General features: G+C 38.0%; 1 protein-coding gene across 4 annotated transcripts in view; it reads right to left on the minus strand.

Moving 5' to 3' along the window:
* Nucleotides 1–5416: 5416 nt before the first annotated feature.
* Nucleotides 5417–21427, minus strand: part of LOC150091163 (growth factor receptor-bound protein 14-like) — a 452305-nt gene continuing 436294 nt past the window's right edge. For all 4 annotated transcript variants that reach the window (XM_090382372.1, XM_090382364.1, XM_090382349.1 and 1 more), the window contains one exon: nt 5417–6236. In XM_090382372.1, coding sequence (XP_090238498.1) covers nt 6072–6236 — 165 coding nt within the window. In that variant the 3' untranslated portion in view covers nt 5417–6071. The remainder of the gene's footprint in view (nt 6237–21427) is intronic.

Below are 21427 nucleotides of genomic sequence, written 5' to 3' on the forward strand. Positions count from 1 at the left end.
TTGGCAATGGATGCAAAGAAAAACAACAAAGAGTTCTTTACCTATGTAAAATCTAGAAGGAAAGGGATGAATCAGATTGGTTCACTGGATATTGATGGTTCAACTGTTGATGATCCTGCTCAGGTGGCTAACAAACTAAATGAGTATTTTGCATCTACATTCACACATGAGGAGTTATTCAGGGACGAGAATGCCAGAGGCGAGTTAAACTCTGGCAGTGAGCTAGATTTTGTAATAACTGAGAGGAAAGTGGAGGAGAAATTGTTCAGGATAAACATAAAAAAGGCACCTGGGGTGGATGGGATCTATCCATTTATACTAAAGGAGGCAGCAAAGGAAGTAAGCAAACCCTTAGCCATAATTATGAGAGCTTCTTTGGACTCAGGGGAGGTACCCATAGACTGGAGATGTGCAAATGTGACCCCAATTCACAAAGGAGGATCAAAGGCTGACACAAGTAATTATAGACCTATGAGTTTAACTTCTGTTCCAGAAAATTAATGGAGGCACTGGTTAAAGAAGCACTGTAGGATCATCTAGACAAGACTTCAGTTATAGCTGAGACACAGCATGGTTTTGTTAAGGGAAAGTCTTGCCTGACCAATTTGATTGTTTACTATGATGCAGTCACAAAAGAACTAGATACAGGGAATAACTTTGATATATATTTGGATCTTAGAAAGGCTTTTAATACTTTTGCACATGGAAGACTGCTGCACAAATTGGAGCAGTGTGGCACTGGAGGCAAATTGCTGCTATGGAATAAAAGGATGGTTGAGGTTTTTTTTTTTTTTTTTTTTATTTGGTAGTTGTTGGCGCATCGGCTTCTGTGGCCATATTGCACCTCCCAAGGTTTTTGCAGTACTTTGATCCAAGCCCGAGGCGGGAATCGAACCCGCGACCTTTGGGTTGCCGGGCAGGTACTTTACCCACTCGGCTAGCCCGGTCGGCTGATGGTTGAGGGGGAGAAGACAGAGTGGTAATCAATAGACACTGTTCATTGTGGACTAATGTTATTAGTGAAGTCCCTCAGGGTTCAGTGTTGGGTCCATTGTTGTTTTCTGTATTTATAAATGATATTGATGATGGTATATCAAGCTTAATGTCCAAGTTTGCAGACGATACAAAGGTTGGCAGGGTTGTTAAGGACACTACTGACGGTATGCTGCTGCAACAGGACCTGGAAAGGTTGAGCAGATGGGCTGAGGTGGCAAATGAAGTTTAACATTGACAAATGTAAAGTACTACATATGGGAAACAGTAACCTCAGAGCAACGTATCAACTGTGTGGTACTACACTGACAGTGGCAGAGAATGAAAAGGACCTGGAGGTAATTGTGCAGGCAGATATGATGTTTTCTGAGCAGTGCATATGGGCTGCAAGAGTAGCTCATGGTGCCTTGTCAATGATATACAGGAATTTTTCTAGCAGGGATAAGGAGGTGATTATTCCCTTGTATAAGGCAATGGTCAGGCCACACCTTGAGCTGTATACAGATCTGAAGGCCTCATTTCAAGAAGGATGTAGAGCTGCTGGAATGAGTACAGAGAAGGGCAACAAGATTAGTGAATGGAACAAAGTGTTGCTCTTACGAAGGAAGGCTTAAGTTTTTCAAATTACAGTGTCTGGAGACTAGGTACTAGCAAGGTGATCTGATAGAGGTGTATAAAGCCTTCAATGGTTTGAGCATGCTCAATGCCGATGGGATTCTTCCTCTTGCTCAGCATAATCACCTGAGAGGGCATATATTCAAATCGAGGAAAGACAGATATAGGATAGATGTGTGTAAATTTGCGTTTAGCCAGTGGGTAGTTGGTTGGTGGAACAGACTTCCATCCCTTGTTGTGTAAGTTGATAGCCTAAATAAATTTAAGGCTCAGCTGGACATGTATTTTGAACGAACGGAGGGATGAAATGGGAGTGGGTTTTTTTTTTTTTTGGCTGATGCTGCATAAGCTTGCTTTCTTGCATCATATGCCTCTACTAATGCCAATGCTTAAAAAAAAAAAAGCTATCACTCATGATTATGAGCTCCACTGAGATAACCACAGAGTGAGTTTAATTATCAATGAACCATCCAACACACCATAGCAAATTTTACTGACACTGGAAATATGCTGCTTCCTGAAGATACAGAAGATGTTTCTCCATAATATAGGTTGTGATAAATACACTAGAGGTGTGGTAAGTTGTAACCTTTCTGTAGTTGACTAGGGCAGAATGGAACACTTTTTCCATCAATTAACACTGTAAGTCTTAATGTGTTGTCAGAATTATGGAAAAAAGGTTGTGGTCCAGTCAATGAACTTTTTCTGTAACTGATATATGTGGTTCTACCCAAAAGTTCCCGAAATGTATTTATAAAATAAATTAGACTCACCCAGGCTTGTTTGCCACCGGCACCTTCGAAGTAGTCCTCTTGAGAACGTAAACAACGATCTCAGCACATCTCCCATGATTTGAATGTGTCCTGGAAGGCCTTCATCATAGTGTTCAGCACCGCCTGCGATTCAGTTTAGATATCCTCTACACTATCAAATCGCTCCTCCGTAGCCAGGTGAGCAGGAGCAGCAGTGCGTAGCACATGCTTCTTGATTAGACCAGGGTTCGAGTCCATAACCATCAAATACGGAGGATGCGGAAAGGTCAGGGAATGACCACTGTATATCCCCGGAGCAATATGGCCTTGGTTGATAATGCTCTTGAAAACCAAATAACAAACAAACAACACTATCAAATCTTTGACTCTTCAGCTTGATTTTCATTCTTGGGAAGAGGAAGTGGCAGGGGCCTAAGTCTGGCGAATAAAGGGGGGGGATGATTGTCATGTTATTGGATCCCAAAAACTGTGCCATAGTGAGAGATGTGTAGACCCAGTTCTTTGTGTGCCACTTCTCTGAACGTTTCCTCCTGACAGCTTCCCTTAACCACCTCAAGACGTCACAGTAGAACTTTGTATTGGCGGTCTGGCCAGAAGGGACGAATTATCCTTATGAATAATCCCATCAGTGTCCAAAGCACAAAAATCAGCATGGACTTCACATTGCTCTTCATTTGTCGGGCTTTCTTCGGTCGGGGCAAAGATGGGCTCTTCCACTGGGATGACTGTTGCTTGGTTTCTGGGTCATACCCATATACCCAACTCTTGTCACCAGTGACGACTGTACAAAGGAAGTTTTGATCATTTCTGACCCATTCACGAAGATCTCTGCTAACTTCCATGCAATGCTGCTTTTGGTCTTCACTCAGTAATCGTGGAACACATTTGGCTGCAATCCTTCTCATGTTCAACTCGTCTGACAAAATCCGCTGACATGTCCTGTACGATAATCCTACAATGCCACAAATTTTGTGGACGGTCCAGTCCACCTGCGGTCTTCACGGATCATCGCCTGAACTTTTGTAACATTTTCCAGGGTGGTGCTCTATGATGGATGCCCAAAGTGATCATCGTAATCAACCGACATTTGACCATTTTTAAAACAGTAAAAGTAGTAGTAGGCCTAAAGCATTGTTTGCATAGTTTGCATTTGGCCTAAAGCATTGTCACCAAAAGCTTGTTTCAACTTCTTATGGGTTTCTGCTGCTGTATCGTTAAGAAGAGACAAAACTTGATGCAAGCACATTGCTCTTTCATATCAGACATTGCAAACTATGCAAAACACACTGCCAAAGAACTGTGCATAAATATTCAATGACTCTATCCAGCCTGACACCACACTGATTCACAAAGGATGCATGCAGTCTTACTTAGCACTACATGTCCATACTAGACATAGTTCCCGCACAACATTCAAATTTTGGGAATATTTGGGTAGCACCCTGTATGACAGAAAATAGAAATACTGCTCTGACTCAGCAGTTAAAAAAAAATGAGAAGACTAGTTTTTCATTTTCCTAGAACTACAATTAAGATGCTTTCGCTTATCATAGCATTATATAATTGGCCACTTTGCAGCCTGGCCTGTAACCTCAAACACTCATATATGGTAAGCCATCAACATATAAGCCATTATTTCATATGGTAAGCTATCAGCAATCTGAATGTAATTAGTCTGGTCAAAAATGGTTACAATGTCCTGCATTTTATACAGGTTTGAATAAGGTTCAGCAATGTACTCAAAAAACTTTAAAAAGATTACCAGATAATACACATATGATTGCTTCCTTGTCAATACAAATGGTAATATGCTTATTTTTAAGAACAGAGTAGGTTTCAGCTGATTAAAAGTAAAGCAAATTGACTAAAACAGACAATCCTTTGTAGTACCTATGATTTTAGTGCTGTATGACAAAATCAGGTTTCAAATTTAAAAGCTGAATAAAAAGGGTACAGAATAAACTTTTTACAGGGTTCAGCCCTTGAAAGAAAATGAGCAGAAAATGAGTGGGATAATATTCTAGGAATATTATCCCACGTCTCCAACTTTTTGCATACACTAATTTAGAAGCTTATAACAAAAGGGAGTTCTCCCCCCACCCCAATGCACTATAAGAAATCTTAATCATGAAAAATAAATAAATAACATAAATCAGTGATTGGAACTGGTGGCCTCTAGAGTGACTAATAAGCTCAGATGAATGAATTTTAATTAACTAAAAATTAGTGATGACCTTCACTTCCATGGCACTGCAATTTTTTTTTTTTGTGAGGGTTGTAAAGCACTGCTATGTGCCTACTAAGGGGATAATCAAACTAGCTACTAAAAGTTTCTATCTATTCAACTTTTTACAGGAAGTGCATGGAAATTTAGCTCCATATATCTATAGTTCGTTACGTGTGAGTTATACCCTGAATTATCTAATGTTAATTGCTTTGTCATATTATTTAAGCATTGCAAGTTTCTAATTCCTAAATCCCAAATCTACACATTCCTTTGTAATCTTGGCTTAAATGCAAAATTTGAGAACATTATCAACAATAATTTATCTGCCTATTAGGGCAGATATGTTATTGCGAAAATTTTTTAAAATTAAAAATAAAACTCTTTTTTTAATATTGTTTATCAGAGTTTATCATTGTCTATACAATATGACAACATTCCATAATGTAAATTATATTTCTAGTTGTTATATTCCTCTAATAAAGCAGTTATTTTCTAGAACTATGGTAAAAGTTTTTTTTTTTTTTTTTTACCTTTTAGATCACTATGATGCTCTATATTAAATCAGTTAACCAAACTTTCTATTTATATTGCAGGATATCTAATAGCTAGATCTGATGTTCATTTATGATGCCATATGAATTCAAACTTGTGTGATGTACCTGTAAGCTCTTATCATATTAAGGATCACAGAAATATTTTTGCCCGATGAAGATATTAAAAAAGTATGAAATTACTTAACCTCAAAGTGCAGTCATAGTAATTTTTTCTTTGAAGACTAAATGGTTTCTGGAACATTACTGACACTAAATATTTAGAAAAGTGTTACTTTATGTTTGTAATTGACATGCTTAATATTTCTCTAACTACTGATTAAGTACTATCACAAATTTAAATAATGCAAGTTGCTAACAGACCCACTAACTACATATTCTTTCTGTCACACAATAATGTTAACACAGACTACCAGTAACATAACATTTACACTCAGTGCTAAAAATACCAAGAATATACAATCTACTGGTGCATAGTAACCACAGTTATCTGTAATACAATACAAAATTTGAAACTAACTTCAAATATAATTTAAAAGTCTTTGGGTGCTTTACAGTCAGTATCACTTGTTAGCAAGAAAGAAAACATACAAAATCCTTCTTGAGTTTTACAAAAAAAAAAAAAAAAGAAAGTTGCTCCTGTTGCAGAGTTTTTAGTCCACTTACACTTGCTGGTCAGTTTAGAAGACTGATGGAAGTAATAACATCAGCAAGGTGGGCCAAACATAGCCCCATGTTAAAAAGATGGAGAAAGAAAAGTCACTTGATCCCACATGATGGCTTCATGGATACAGAGATACCTTTAAGTGACAATGTAATAAAACAGACAATGAATACAACCAACTTTGGGTTGGCACATTGTACACGGATGATCACAGCTACTGAGGAATGTCCAGTTAGACTCAAGATGCATTATTCAGGTGGATCTCTCTGACGAGGCCGGTGAACCAAAAAGTGGGTCAGTTTGGTTGGTAATGAACCAAGGTTTAATTGATAGAATTCAACCAGTTGTAAGAGATCATAGAATTTAGTCCGACCAGCATCAAGTGAGTAACACAACTGCTCTTTCTCTTCTACCTAAATGAAAATATAAAATCATTTTTTAAATTGTAATTTCTATTTCATATTACAGATTTATAGCTTAGCAAGAAAAATTATAAACATGGCTGATGAAAAAAGTGTGCACTGTGAGTTATGGCAGGTAAAATTATTCATATACACTACCTACCAAAATCTGTGGGGTACCCTCTGATTGCAGAAATTGTGACTACAAAGTATATACATATATTTTGGTTTAAAAAGTGATCAGCAGTTAGCTTGGAATTCATTTCAAATGTGTATGGAATAATGAGCATGCTGAAAAAGCTAACAGTTTTCAGAGGGGAAATGATAATGATTCTAGAAAAATGTGTGCATATTATAGTAATAGTAATCGTGGCATGTGATGCAAACGTATGAGCTTATGTAGCATCAGCCAAAAAAAAAAAAAATCACACAACCATTCCCTCTAAATCAACTTCACAACTACAGATGGAAGTTTGTTCCAGCAATTAACCACCCACTGGCTAAAGGTTAATTTCCACAAATCTATTCTACAGCTGTCTTTCCTCAATTTGAATTTATGCCCCCTTAGGTTCGTAATCTGAACAAATGGAAAAATGGGAGTAGTGGTGGTTTTTTTTTTTTTTTTGGCTGATGCTGAATAAGCTTGCTTTCTTGCATCGTATGCCTCTACTAATGCTAATGAATTCCTTCAAAATTCAGCGTGCTCAATCAGATCCAAGGCCTTATACACCTCAATCAGATCACCTCACAGGTGCCTAGTCTCCAGCCACTGCAATTTGCAGAACTTAAGTCTCTCTTGGTAAGAGGATCCCTTCATTCTTCTCACCAATCTTGTTGCCTTTCTCTGTACACCTTCAGGCAAATCTACATCCTTTCTAAAATGAGGCCTCCAGACCTGTATGCAGTACTCAAGGCATGGCGTGACAATTGCCTTATACAGAGGGACAATCACCTCCTTTTCCCTGCATTTGTCAATGTTAAACTTCAGTTGCCACTTCTCAGCCCATCTTCCCAAATTTTCTAGATCCTGTTGCAGTAGCATACTGCTATTACATTCACTAACAACCCTGCCAACCTTTGTATCATCTGCAAACTTCGACAAACCTGATATACCTTCATCAATAACATTGATAAATATACAAAACAACAGTGGACCCAACACCGAACCCTGTGGGACTACACTAATAACATTAGTCCATGAAGAGCAGTGCTCAATGATTACCACCCTCTGTCTTTTTCCACTCAACTATCCTTTTATCCATTGTAGCAACTTAACTTTAATACCATTCTGCTCCCATTTGTACAGTAGTCTTCCATGCCCAACAGTGTCAAAAGCTTTCCTGAAATCCAAGTATATGATCTCAAAATTATTTTTTGCATCCAGTTCCTTTGTAATCACATCATAATATTCAATCAAATTTGTCAGACAAGACTTTCTCTTAACAAACCCATGCTGTGTCTGAATTATTGCTGCAGTCTTGTCTAGATGATCCTGCAATGCATCTTTAACCAGTGACTCCATTATTTTACCCGGAACAGAAATTAAACTAACTGGTCTGTAATTACTCGTGTCACCCTTCGATCCTCCTTTGTGAATTGGGGATACATTTGCACATTTCCAGTCTGCGGGGACCTTCCCTGAGTCCAAGGATGCTCTCATAATTATGGATAAGGGTTTGCTTACTTCCTTTGCCGCCTCCTTTAATATAACTGGATAGATCCCATCCACCTCAGGTGCCTTTCTTATGTTTAACTTCAACAATTTCTCCTCCACTTTGCTCTCAGGTATCACAAATCATTAAGCACCCTGCTAAAATTTGATAACCTCCTGGCATTTTCAATCCTTAATAACTCTTCATGTGTGAATGTAGATGCAAAATACTCATTCAGTTTGTTTGCTATCTGAGCAGATCATCAACAGTCGAACCATCGATATCAAGTGGACCAATCTGATTCATCCCCTTCCTTTTAGAGTTTATATAAGTAAAGAAATCCTTGCTGTTTTTCTCAGCATCCTTTGCCAAAGATTTCTTTTAATCTGCCTTTGCCTGCCTAACCTCCTTTGTGACTTGATTAAAGACTAGCTTATATCTGCCATAGGCTTCTGTGTCACCTGATAATTTATATGCATCCTATGCATTTTTCTTCTCTGCCATGAGTCTCATTAATTTATTTGACAACCATTTAGGCCTAAACCTTGAACAATATTTCTTAATAGGTATGAAACGTTTAGTAGCTTCCACGATTAATTCCTTGAATGCTTCTCACTTAGAATTTGCTGTTGGTAACACCATCAGTTGATCCCGCTGTACAGAATTTCCTATTGCTCAGGAATTACGCATTCCCAGTTCACAATTGGCAACATGCTAAAGAAGTGGAAATCCAGAAATGGTATTGAGCCCAAGAAACATAAAATACACACTTGCAGGCATCAATTTTCCTTGAGACAGTTGCCTACCTCATCCCTCCAAAGGGCCCTAAAGATTCTGAGTTTGGCACAGAGGCAAACCTGTTTAGTTTTTCCAGAACACAGAGAGTTATAGCCAAAAGACTCTGATAACAAAAGTTAATGGTCACTGAACTAGGATTGTGTATCAAGTGAAATCGGTCCTACGAAGTGAAAAGTCATGCTACAAACTCTTCCACTTTGATGAACACATACCTTGAGTATGTTGTGCCAGCTGAAGTTGGGAAGTGTGGTATGATCAGAGTGTGGACTGGGTGCAACAGCTACAGCACATGGAACCATGAGTCCTACATTGAGGTAATTTTATGAAGTGGCTAATACCAAGTCTTGACCTCAAACCACTTGAAGAGCAATGGAATGATTTTGCAAATGTGCTATTTATTCTGTTTGATAAATGCAAGTACAGTCAGTCCTCGTATAACACGGGTTTACACTACATGAATTCGATCATACACGATTTATAAATAGGGGAACGATATCTTATATAACACGAACCGAATTTGCTTATGCACAATTCGCCTTTGTGTTTACAAGAAATGGCAGTCGAACGCAAAATCACCCCAACTGAATGCAATACGATAGGAATGAAGAGAAGATTCTGAAAATGTATTTGTTTTTTATTTCAGTGAAGGGGAAACACATTTCACCATAATAACATAAAAACCAACACAATTCCAGCTATCGGTATAATCGCAAATGCAATTAGATTGAGTTTACTACCCGTTTATAACAGATTCCACTAGCAGGAACCTAATTGGAAATTGTTTTTATTGTTTTATGATAGTAACCCCCAGAAATGTGCTTTAGTAAAATGTGGTGTTAATAGTGTATCTCTGCCTTTACGGTGTTGTTTATTCAGTTGCTACACATGCGCAGCTTTATGTGTATCAAGCATGCCTCCTCGTTTTGTAACTGCGCTTTATTCCCTAAAAATGAGTAAAATACTTAAAAGGTGTGAAAAGGAAGCATCCTGGTGAAGACACTACAGATTCATAGAGAAAAAGAAAAGCAATATCGATAAACAGCGGCGGACTGGGTCAAAAATTCTTACCCGGGAAAATTTGTAGTGGCCTCATACCAGCGTTTATGGCCAAAATCACACCGCCTCCGGCCCACCGGGGTTTCCCCGGTAAGGCTTATGGCCAGTCTGCCTCTGTTGATAGAGAAAAAATATGAAATTGTGAAACGCTTTGAGCGAAATGAAAGGCCATGTGATATTGCATGTGCTACAGGCCTAAATGAGGCAATGCCGAGAATTACAAAGAATGCAGAGAAAATAAAAACAACTTTCATAGCAGGAACAACTCAAAGTGTAATTAAAATCCATTAGATTAAGATACAAAGAATTGGAAGAGATGGAACGACTGTCATCTGTTTGGATAGAAAATTAAACAAAAAACAAGTTTGCTTACGATAGAAGCAAAAGCATTAGCAATATTTTATTACATAATAAAATACGTAAGTATTTTATTACAGTAATTTATTGTGTTTGGTAATGTTTTGATTACAAATGTGCATTTGATCTTGGGTGGCTGGCACCTAACCCTATTTTTCCCATAGGGCCTGTTGTTTATATTGCACGTGGGTTTCTAGGAACACAACTATCGTGCTATACGAGGACTGACTGTATTCTCATAACTTTTGGTTGGTGGCGAGCATTTTTTCTTGCATATACACCCAAATGCAAAAGTTAAGTTACACGTTTTTAGAAATTTCTTGTCTGTTGATATTTGTGTCAATATCTATAAACAAATAACTCACAAATCCCCAGTGAATCTGCATATCATGAGTAAATTAACAGGGAATGTGATCACCCTCTCCCACTACATATAACTTCACACTGAATCATCATGATGGCAACAAGATTATTCAGGTCAGTAAGTAATAAATTCCATTACTCTTTCATGGCAGATTTTAGCCCTGAAACATGGCAATAAATAACTTGTTTCTAATAAGTTTTTGTTAATAAGTTTCTTTTCTGGAAAGCCACTTCCCAGAAATTCAACTAGCCGAATTCTATTGGTGAAGCGTTTTTTTAATCAGAAAAAAAAAAAAAAAAAAAACCAACTGCACTCTGGAATAGCCTCACATAGGGTTCTAAGCTTTTATCTCTATACCACCTCAATCTTTATTAAAAGATTTTTAATCAAGATTGAACCCTCAAAGATATGGAGGGATGGTATTATGCACCACATTCTCTTCAGAACCATGATTCATCCAAGAATAGAACTTTATTCCACGATTAATACGCTCTCTTTGTGAAATAAATGAATTGCAGGTTTTCACACAGAGATCTCTCTGTTTAAGACCTGAAAAGCAATGTATACTAGCTGAATGTATACTCTGGTTTGTTTGCCCACTCTACTACCTTGATACAGAATGACCTATGACTGATGAGAGCTTCATTGGAAGTTGCTGTACAGACATTTTTTTCTGCTGCTGCTGAAGGAATGGCTTTCACCCTCCACAGTCACATATGCTTTTGTCCTGGAATTGTTTCCATAATCTTGAGATGGCATTTTTGAATACAGTGAAGAGAATGTAACAAGTGTGTCTGGCCCATCCATATCCTTTAACAGCTGTCTGCTGCTAAGAATTATCCAGGTAGATAATTCCTAGATAATTCTCAGCAGTGGATACATTTTCCTGATAGACTGTCTTGTACTGGACTGTACTGTACAAGACAGCCTATCAGGAATAAAAGTGCAAAATATCATTTAAGTCTATTTCTAGAATGGGCATGAAACCTGTGTTATTTGGTCCCTACTTATGTACATTTCCTGAAAATGTAAATGAAAAATTTGGCATATACGTTTTTCTAAACAGTGGAACACAGTATATGCATAACCATTCTGAAGAAGAAATATTTCTCTAAAATCTTAATGATTATGAATATGAAGTACACCAGGAGCTTTCCTAATTGCAGGTCAATCTTTCTGAAATTTTTCTTCTGTAGTTCTTTAACCTTGACTACTACATGCACATGTGTCATTTATTTTTTCTGCAATGTTTTGTACTACACTGTACATACAGTCATCCATTTCAGATGCTACCCTGTACTACAACCTTTTTAAAAGTAGAATATTGTGTGGCACTACAATTATTTCATGAAAGTTTTCTCATTCAGTGCATACATTCTTTGGGACTTTCAGCTATTCCCAATGGTTTGTACTCAAATGTTTAAGGCCAATATAAGAACACTGAATAAAATAAAATCCCTTCCCTTTATCCTTAATAAATGTAACGTACTTAGATACTTCCCATACCAAAAAGATGTGGTCGCTACCTGCTAGTGACTCCTGACTCAAAGATTTTTAAGAGAAAACAAATTTCCTATAATGACAGTCATTACTGAAAAGGTAATGATCAAGTCAAGAATTACAAGTTAATTTAAAAAGCAGTAATCATAATGGTCCGAGAACCTACTACTAGACTGGAGTCCTATAGATAAATCCCAATTTACATTTGGAAAATTAAATCCCACCCCTCCTATATAAGACTTTTTTTTTTTTTGTTTGTCTGCTCTAATACTGTGTACAGATGATCATATCTGTCACATATTCCTATTCTCAGATTTGTCCACTCTTTATAATCATATGCTAACATAGTAATGGTAACTCTTTGGCAGCGTAGTAGCCCAACACATCACTGCATGCCTCCTGTTTGGATAGATCTGAGTTTGATCCATGACTGGAGAAATTCTTTATGCCTCGATTAGGGCTGTTGATTTAAGGTGAAGGATGCAGAATTTTCCCCATCAGGTATCCTAGATTTTTATCATCTGTGCAACATACAAATCAGCCTAAACAAATATTATACAGCCAAAAGAGTAAAAGTAAGTGTGGGGGAGTTCCACACTAGGTGTGAACCCTCACCAACAGCTGTAGTAACCATATTGAATCACATCAGATGACTCAGTGTTATTTTGATGTTCTCCACCCTCCAAAAAGTGTCTGGACATCCCTGAATAAACAAGAAAATGAGCCAATCTCATTGTGGCACTATTGTTGGATGTCAACAATAACTTCTCTCTTGTCTTCTCCATTCATGCAATTGTCTCACAGCCAGCACTAACTGTTATGTGTCTACTGAGTTCAAAAACTAGTGTGTCACAATATATATAGTTTTACATTAACTTTTGAAATATCTGTTTTTAGTAATATTCTATTTTTTCTATTGCTTTTATGCGATTTATATATCTTGCTCAGTAGTATGTAGTATAAGTAGTGGCCAATGATGCAGGGAAACAATCTTATATAGCATCAGCAAAAAAAAAAAAAAAAAATCCCACAGCATCTGTCCATTTCCTCTAATAATTCATTAAACTCGTCCACAAACAATCCATCACATGGAAATTAGTCGACTGTTGGACGTTTTTACAACAATGAACTAAACATTGATCCTGCAATCATCTTTTCTTAATTTAAATTTATGCCCCTTTATATAAGTTGTCAGAGTAAAAGTAAAGAAGATGTCTTCAATATTTAGTTTATTCAATTTATTCAAAGCCCTGAACACCAATCAGATCTCCTCGCAAGTGCCTAGTTTTCAGATACAATTTGCAGAAATGTCTTTCTTGGTAAGAGTATCTTACATACATATAAAACTGACTATATGTATGTATTAGAACCTGCACATTGTCTATATTTTTATGGAGGCCCCAAATAGTTCTACTGGATCGTTGTATTAATCCAGTATGCTTGTTACATTCCTCTATCTGTTTTCTGGGGTTTTAGCATTAGCATTAGCAGAGGCATTTGATGCAAGAAAGCAAGCTTATGCAGCATCAGCCAAAAAAATAAATAAATAAAAATAAATAAATAAATAAAAAATAACCACTTCCACTTCACCCCTCTGTTCGTTCGAAATACCTATCCAGCTGAGCCTTAAGATGGAAGTCTATTCCAGCAACCAACCACCCGCTGGCTAAAGGCAAATTTCCTCACGTCTATCCTACATCTGTCTTTCCTCAATTTGAATTTATGCCCTCTCAGGTGATTATTCTGAGCAAGAGGAAGAAACCCATCAGCATTGAGCATGCTCAAACCATTCAAGGCTTTATACACCTCTATCAGATCACCTCGCCGGTGATCTGATAGAGGTGTATAAAGGAAAAACACAGGCCATCTAACCCTTGCCGGGTTAGATGGCCTGTGTTTTTCCAGTTTTGATTTATCTCTTCTTTTGGAAGGAAAGGTTACCTGTAAATAGTTCCAGCATAAAAGACATCAAAGATGGATGTTGTTGGGATATCAGAGACGTGGTGTCACACAGATATTAGGAATGTAGAATTGGAATTTGGGGAGTACAATGTGTACAGAAAGGATAGACAGGATAGGAAGGGAGGAGGTGTTATGCTGTTAATTAAGAAAAACATAAAATCAAAAGAAGTGCATCCAGTTGATATAGATGAACAGTGCACTGATGAGCCAGTTTGGTGTGACATAAGCACTGCGAAAGCAAAAATAAGAGTAGGAATGTGTTATAGGCCTAATGACTCGAATGAGTACAATGAACAATTGTACAAAGAAAGAGTGGGCTAGTAAATCAGAATGTCTTATAATGGGGGATTTTAACTTCCCAGATATTGACTGGAACGCGTGGGTTGGTCACTTGCACACTAGTAAGACTTTTGTGGATTTATTGGATAATTGTTTTATGCAGAAGCATGTTCGAGAGGCAACCAGAGAGGGTAATACTCTTGATCTGGTTATCAGCAGTGATCATTCATGTATTAAGAATTTGCAGGTAAAGGAACCACTAGGTGGCAGTGATCACAGTGTACTGATGTGGGATTTACTTAAAGATATAATTACCATCAGGGGTAAAGGGAAGGGTTTTTGCTTCCATAAAGTTGACTACAAGGGTCTCAGAAAGTTTTTAAATTCTGTACGGTGGGATCAAATGATGATGTTACCAACAGCAAATTCTAAGTGGGAAGCATTTAAGGAATTAATCATGGAAGCTACTAAAAGTTTCATACCCATTAAGAAATATTGTTCAAGGTTTAGGCCTAAATGTTTGTCAAATGAACTAGCATTAGCATTAGCAGAGGCATATGATGCAAGAAAGCAAGCTTATTCAGCATCAGCCAAAAAAAAAAAAAAAAAAAACCCACACACCACTCCCATTTCACCCCTCCGTTCGTTCGAAATACCTGTCCAGTTGAGCTTTAAATTTGTTTAGGCTATCAACTTCAACAACAAGTGATGGAAGTCGGTTCCACCAACCAACCACCCGCTGGCCAAAGGCAAATTTCCGCACATCTATCCGACATCCGTCCTTCCTCAATTTGAATTTATGCCCTCTGAGGTGATTATTCTGAGCAAGATGAAGAATCCCATTGGCATTGAGCATGCTCAAACCATTCAAAGCCTTATACACCTCTATCAGATCACCTCGCCGGTGCCTAGTCTCCAGACTCTGTAATTTGCAAAACTTAAGCCTTTCTTCGTAAGAGCAACCCTTTGTTCCATTCACTAATCTTGTTGCCCTTCTCTGTACCCGTTCCAGCAGCTCTACATCCTTCTTGAAATGAGGCCTCCAGACCTGTATACAGTACTCAAGATGTGGCCTAACCATTGCCTTATACAAGGGAATAATCACCTCCTTATCCCTGCTAGAAAAATTCCTGTATATCATTGACAAGACACCATGAGCTACTCTTGCAGCTCGTCTGCACTGCTCAGAGAACTTCATATCTGCCTGCACAATTACCCCCAGGTCCTTTTCATTCTCCACCACTGTCAGTGTAGTACCGCAGAGTTGATACGTTTCTCTGGGGTTACTGTTTCCCATATGTAGTACTTTACATTTGTCAATGTTAAACTTCATTTGCCACCTCTCAGCCCATCTGTTCAACCTTTCCAGATCCTGTTGCAGCAGCATAGCATCAGTAGTGTCCTTAACAACCCTGCCAACCAGGCAGGGTTGTTAAGGACACTACTGACCAGTCTGCACTAATGTGACTCATGGCAGAGAATAAAAATGCATGGGATGCATATAAATTATCAGGCAACACAGAAGCTATGGCAGATATAAGCTAGTCTGTAATCAAGTCACAAAGGAGGTTAGGCAAGTGAAGGCAGATTACGAGAAATCTTTGGCAAAGGATGCTGAGAAAAACAGCAAGGATTTCTTTACTTATATAAACTCCAAAAGGAAGGGGATGAATCAGATTGTCCACTTGAACACCAATCAGATCTCCTCGCAAGTGCCTTGATATCGATGGTTCGACTGTTGATGATCCTGCTCATATAGCAAACAAACTGAATGAGTATTTTGCATCTACATTCACACATGAGGAGTTATTAAGGTTTGAAAATGCCAGAAGGTTATCAAATTGTAGCAGGGTGCTTAACAATTTTGTAATAACTGAGAACAAAGTGAAGGAGAAATTGTTGAAGTTAAACATAAGAAAGGCACCTGGGGTGGATGAGATCTATCCAGTTATATTAAAGGAGGTGGCAAAGGAAGCAAGCAAACCCTTATCCATCATTATGAGAGCATCCTTGGATTCAGGGGAGGTTCCCACGGACTTGAGATGTAAAAATGTATCCCCAATTCACAAAGGGGGATTGAAGGGTGACACGAGTAATTACAAACCAGTTAGTTTAACTTCTGTTCAGGGTAAAATTATGGAGTCACTGGTTAAAGATGCATTGCAAGATCATCTAGACAAGACTTCAGCAATAATTCAGACACAGCATGGGTTTGTTAAGGAAAAGTCTTGTCTGACAAATCTGATTGGATATTATAATGTGGTTACAAAGGAACTGGATGCAAAAAATAATTTTGATATCAAATATTTGGATTGCAGGAAAGCTATTGACATTTGTGCATGGAAGACTACTGTACAAATTGGAGCAGAATGGTATTAAGAGTAAGTTGCTACAATGGATAAAAGGATGGTTGAGTGGGAGAAGACAGAGGGTGGTAATCAATGGGTTCTGCTCTTCATGGACTAATGTTATTAGTGGTGTCCCACAGGGTTTGGTGTTGGATCCACTCTTGTTTTGTATATTTATCAATAATATTGATGAAGGTATATCAGGCTTAATGTCATTGTTATTTGGTTTTTATGAGCATTAGCAACTAAGGTCAGATGTTTGTTTGTTATTTGGTTTTTAGGAGCATTAGCAACTAAGGCCATATTGCTCCAGGATATGCGGTGGTCATTCCCTGACCTTTCTGCCATATATCAAAGTTTGCAGATGATACAAAGGTTGGCGGGATTGTTAATGACAGTAATGGCAGTGTGCTACTCCAACAGGATCTAAAAAATTTGGGTAGATGGGCTGAGAAACGGCAACTGAAGTTTAACATTGACAAATACAAAGTACTACATATGGGTAACCTCAGAGAAACATAACAACTTTGTGGTACTACACGTAAGGTAGTAGAAAATGAAAAAGACCTGGAAGTAATTGTGCAGTCAGATGTGGTTTCCTGAGCAAGGCAGACAGGCTGCCAGGGCAGGTTTTGTCAATGATATGCAGGAATTTTGCTAGCAGGGAAAAGGAGGTGATTGTCCTTCTGTATAAAGCAATGGTCAGGCTTATGCCTTGAGTACTGCGTAGAGGTCTGGAGGCCTCATTTTAGGAAGGATGTAGATTTGCTTGAGCGTGTACAGAGAAGGGCAACAAGATTGGTGAGGGGAATGAAGGGATCCTCTTAACAAGAGAGAGACTTAAGTTCTGCAAATTGCAGTGGCTGGAGACTAGGCGCTGACAACCCATTCAAGGCCTTAGACACCTCAATCAGATCACCTCGCAGGTGATCTGATTGAGGTGTCTAAGGCCTTGAATGGGTTGAGCATGCTGAATTCTGATGGGATTCTTCCACCTGTTCAGATTACGAACCTAAGGGGGCATAAATTCAAATTGAGGAAAGACAGATGTAGAATAGATGTGCGGAAATTTGCCTTTAGTCAGCGGGTGGTTAATTGCTGGAACAAACTTTCATCTGTCGTTTTGGAAGTTGATAGGTTAAATAAATTTAAGGAGGAACTGGACCAACATTTAGAGGGAATTGTTTTGTAAATTTTTTTTTTTTTTTTTGGCTGATGCTGCATAAGCTCATAGCACTTGCTTTCTTGCATCACATGCCGCTACTACCACAACATTGATTTATTATTGATTCTTTTCCTTCTACTTCCATTTATTCTGAAGGGATTGATGAAAGTTTTTTTGTAACATGCTATTTAAATGTTTAAATGATTATGTATCTTAGATGGAACTCAAATAACCATGTTTAATTCTTTTTTTTTTTTTTTGTCAGGTGGCTGGACTAATTAACTGTCATTCACTAAGAGTGAAAAATCAAATGGTGTGACAGTCATGCGTGTTTGTTGTTTCTCACTGTTTGAGCACATAAGACTTACTAAAAAGTCTCATTAGAACCTGCACATTGACTATATTTTTATGGAGGCCCAAACAGTTTATTAACAGCTTGTTGTATTAATCATTTATGTTTGTTACATTCCTCTGTCTATTTTCTATGGTTAGAAGACCAGTGTTTTTCCAGTTTTGATTTATCTCTTCTTTTGGAAAGAATGGTTACCTGTGAATAGTTCCAACATTGATTTATTATTGATTATTTTCCTTCTATTTCCATTTATTCAGAGACTTCCTGAAAAGTCTCATGTTTTTCACTTTCTTGAAAAGTTTTTAGCCCAATACAGATTTGCAAGTTTTTGTGAAATACAATACTGCCAATCTGTGCTATGCCTCTTCTTGTGTGTTCACAGAAAATTTCAGGTTTGTAGCAATATTCTTCTCCTTTACAGAGGGGCATTGAAGTGTGAAAGGAGATGGTTGAGAGAATCAAGCACCATACAGTTATTGAGTATTTTCATTTAAAGAGAATGTCACCAAAAGAAATTCATGAAGACATGCCACAAACATTAGAGGAATCTTGTCCTTCATATGCCAGATCAAAAACAGGGTTGCAGAATTTAAGCATGGATGAGAGTGTTGAAGATGCACCCTATGATGGGAGGCCTGTTGGCACCTGCAAATGTGGATGCCATTCATGACCTGATAATGCAAGACTGCAAAATAACATCAAACCATTGAGCAAATAGTGAACATTTTTTTTTTTTTTTTTTGCCTGATGTTATATAAACTTGCTTTCTTGCATCATTTACCACTACTATCTCCCATAATATTGTGGTGAATGTTTTAGGAATGAAAAAGGTTTCTTTGAGGCGGGTCCCTAAAGCATTCAGTACTTTAGGGACCCACCTCACTCTTTCCTGCTTCTGCTCTGCATTCGTGTTCAACCCTAACAAAATAACAATCAAAATGGTGGAAGCATCTCTCTTCTCTCCTTCCTAAAAATCTTTGGGTGTAGAAGTCAGCTGGAAAAGTCATGGCATGTTTTCTGAGATACAGAAGGAGTGATCATGGTTGATTTCCTGGAATGAGGTGTCACTATCAATACTGAGACGTTTCAGAGGAATCAAAGCTCAAGAGGCACAGGCAATTGGACAAAGGAGTTATCTTGTATCAAGACAATGCACTGTGTGACTGCATATTCGAGCTATTATAACATCCACCCTACTCACTGGATTTGGCTCCGCTCCGTTGGATTATTTTCTATTTCCAAATCTCAAATAGGACAGAAATTCAATAGTGACAATGTTGTGATGGATCCCTCATGACCTGATCAAACAGGGCTGCAGAATAATGTCGAGCCAACATTCAACATCTCCCATGAGTGAGCCCATGATACTGTGGCGAGTCCCTAAAGCACTATTCAGTGCTTTAGGGATCCACCTCACTGTTTCCCACTTCTCATCTGTGAATGCAGAAAGATTGATCATGGTCGATTTCCTGGAATGAGGTGCCACTATCAATGCTGAGTATTATTCTAACCTACTGAGATGTTTCAAGTGAGGGGCATGGGAAATTGTTCAAAGGAGTCATCTTTCATCAAGACAGTGGCACACCCAGCATTTGTGGCATTACAGCATCTGGCCAAAATACTGGATTTGGTTCCATCGGACTATTTCCAAATCTCAAAAAGAATTTGAAATGACAAAAATTCAACAATGACAAAACTGTGATGGATCCAGTCAACAACTGGTTTGAATCAAAATCTGAATTTTATTTGACCAGGTTAAGAAAACAAGTGGATTGTGCCAGAAAGTGTGCTGACTTAACATGTTTGCTGCCTTTTACATCTGTGAGGGTCATCCCATGTGCTTGGGACACTTCTGTGGGGTGTTGGAACAAGTAGGCAGTGCTTTTTAGTAAACAGATTTCATCTATGAAGAATCATCATAGATGAAATCACTTCAAGTAATGCTGGCATCTGTTGTTTGTAGTGTTCTAACGTCAACAGATGCATTGAAAGTGATTCAGACTCTGCATCACTTGAATAGAATTCTATTTCAGTATCAGACGACATATTATAAAGAGTTGATTCAATGTCATCAGCTTTAACATACTGTGGATCCATTATAACAACCCTTTAGGGTAAAATTTTATCAGTAGATACACACTAAAGAATTAAAATTCAGCAAGCATATTCTTCAAAAATTTTTTCCTTTTCTTCTTATGGAAAATCCTAAACTAAAATAAAATAACTTCAACATGTGAAACTGTGAGCAGAGTATACATCTTTTATAGCGATCTCTAGCCAGTACAATTGATGCTAAGCAAAATTCCAGCCATAATGCAATAGCTCACAGTTCAATCAGTTGTTCATTTCATGTGTTGCTCCTTTTACAGTGCTCATTTATTGACAACAATTGAATGGATGCATATGGACAGATGTGCGTAAGTTTGTTTTATGCCAGCAGCTGGTTGACTGCTGGAACAAAACCTCCATCTGTTGTTGTTTGTTTGTTTGTTTGTTTGTTAGTTACTTGGTTTTTAGGAGCATTAGCAACTAAGGCCATATTGCTCCGGGATATGCAATGGTCATTCCCTGACCTTTCCGCATCTTCCGTATTTGGTGGTGACGGGCTTGAACCCCGGTCTAATCAAGAAGCGTGTGCTACGCACTGCTGTTCCTTCCCACCTGGCTACGGAGGCATCTGTTGTTGTGGAAGTGGGTAGTTCTAAACTAAACAAATTCTTGAAGGGTATGGATGGATGAAATATGTAGGATTTTTTTTAATGATGCTTTTTTAAGCTCGCTTTCTTTCATCATTTGCTTCTACTGATACTACTGCTGACGTGATACAGCTTGGATTGCAGATGCTAAGAAGCATTTCTCCCTTAATCCTTGGAGAGACCCTTAAATCTAGAGTAAATCAGAAAGGTATTCATCTTGAAATCTCTGTGGTCATGTTTGGGTAAAACTGTAGACTTTAGGTTAAGAAGTACATGTCAGAAAATGAAAAACAACATTTTGATCTATCTTGTAGTGTTTCTCCAGGATAAACATATTTTGCAATAAAGTTTGAAGTTCCCACATGTAACTAGCTGGTAACGTCACCAATTTTTTTACCAGGCAGGCAGGCATGTCTTTATTACAGAAAATGTTTCCAGTTTCCCTAAACAGTAGTTCCCACTTAAATTTCATCATTTTTGAATAAAACAATTTGGTATCTGATGATCATTGTGGAAAGCATCACTTGGTACAAGTCCAGGACACTTAGGAAATTGTTGTGCATTCAATGACTCATTCACATCCAGCATTATGTCAAGTTTCAACTTATGCAGTGAGTACAAACAATTACTGTTTCTTACATATGAATCTCCAAATGCAATGCATCTCCTCCCAA

The sequence above is a fragment of the Mastigoproctus giganteus genome, chromosome 1 (genome assembly GCF_048544385.1).
Source record: "Mastigoproctus giganteus isolate SK-2022 chromosome 1, ASM4854438v1, whole genome shotgun sequence".
Taxonomy (NCBI): Eukaryota; Metazoa; Arthropoda; class Arachnida; order Uropygi; family Thelyphonidae; genus Mastigoproctus; species Mastigoproctus giganteus.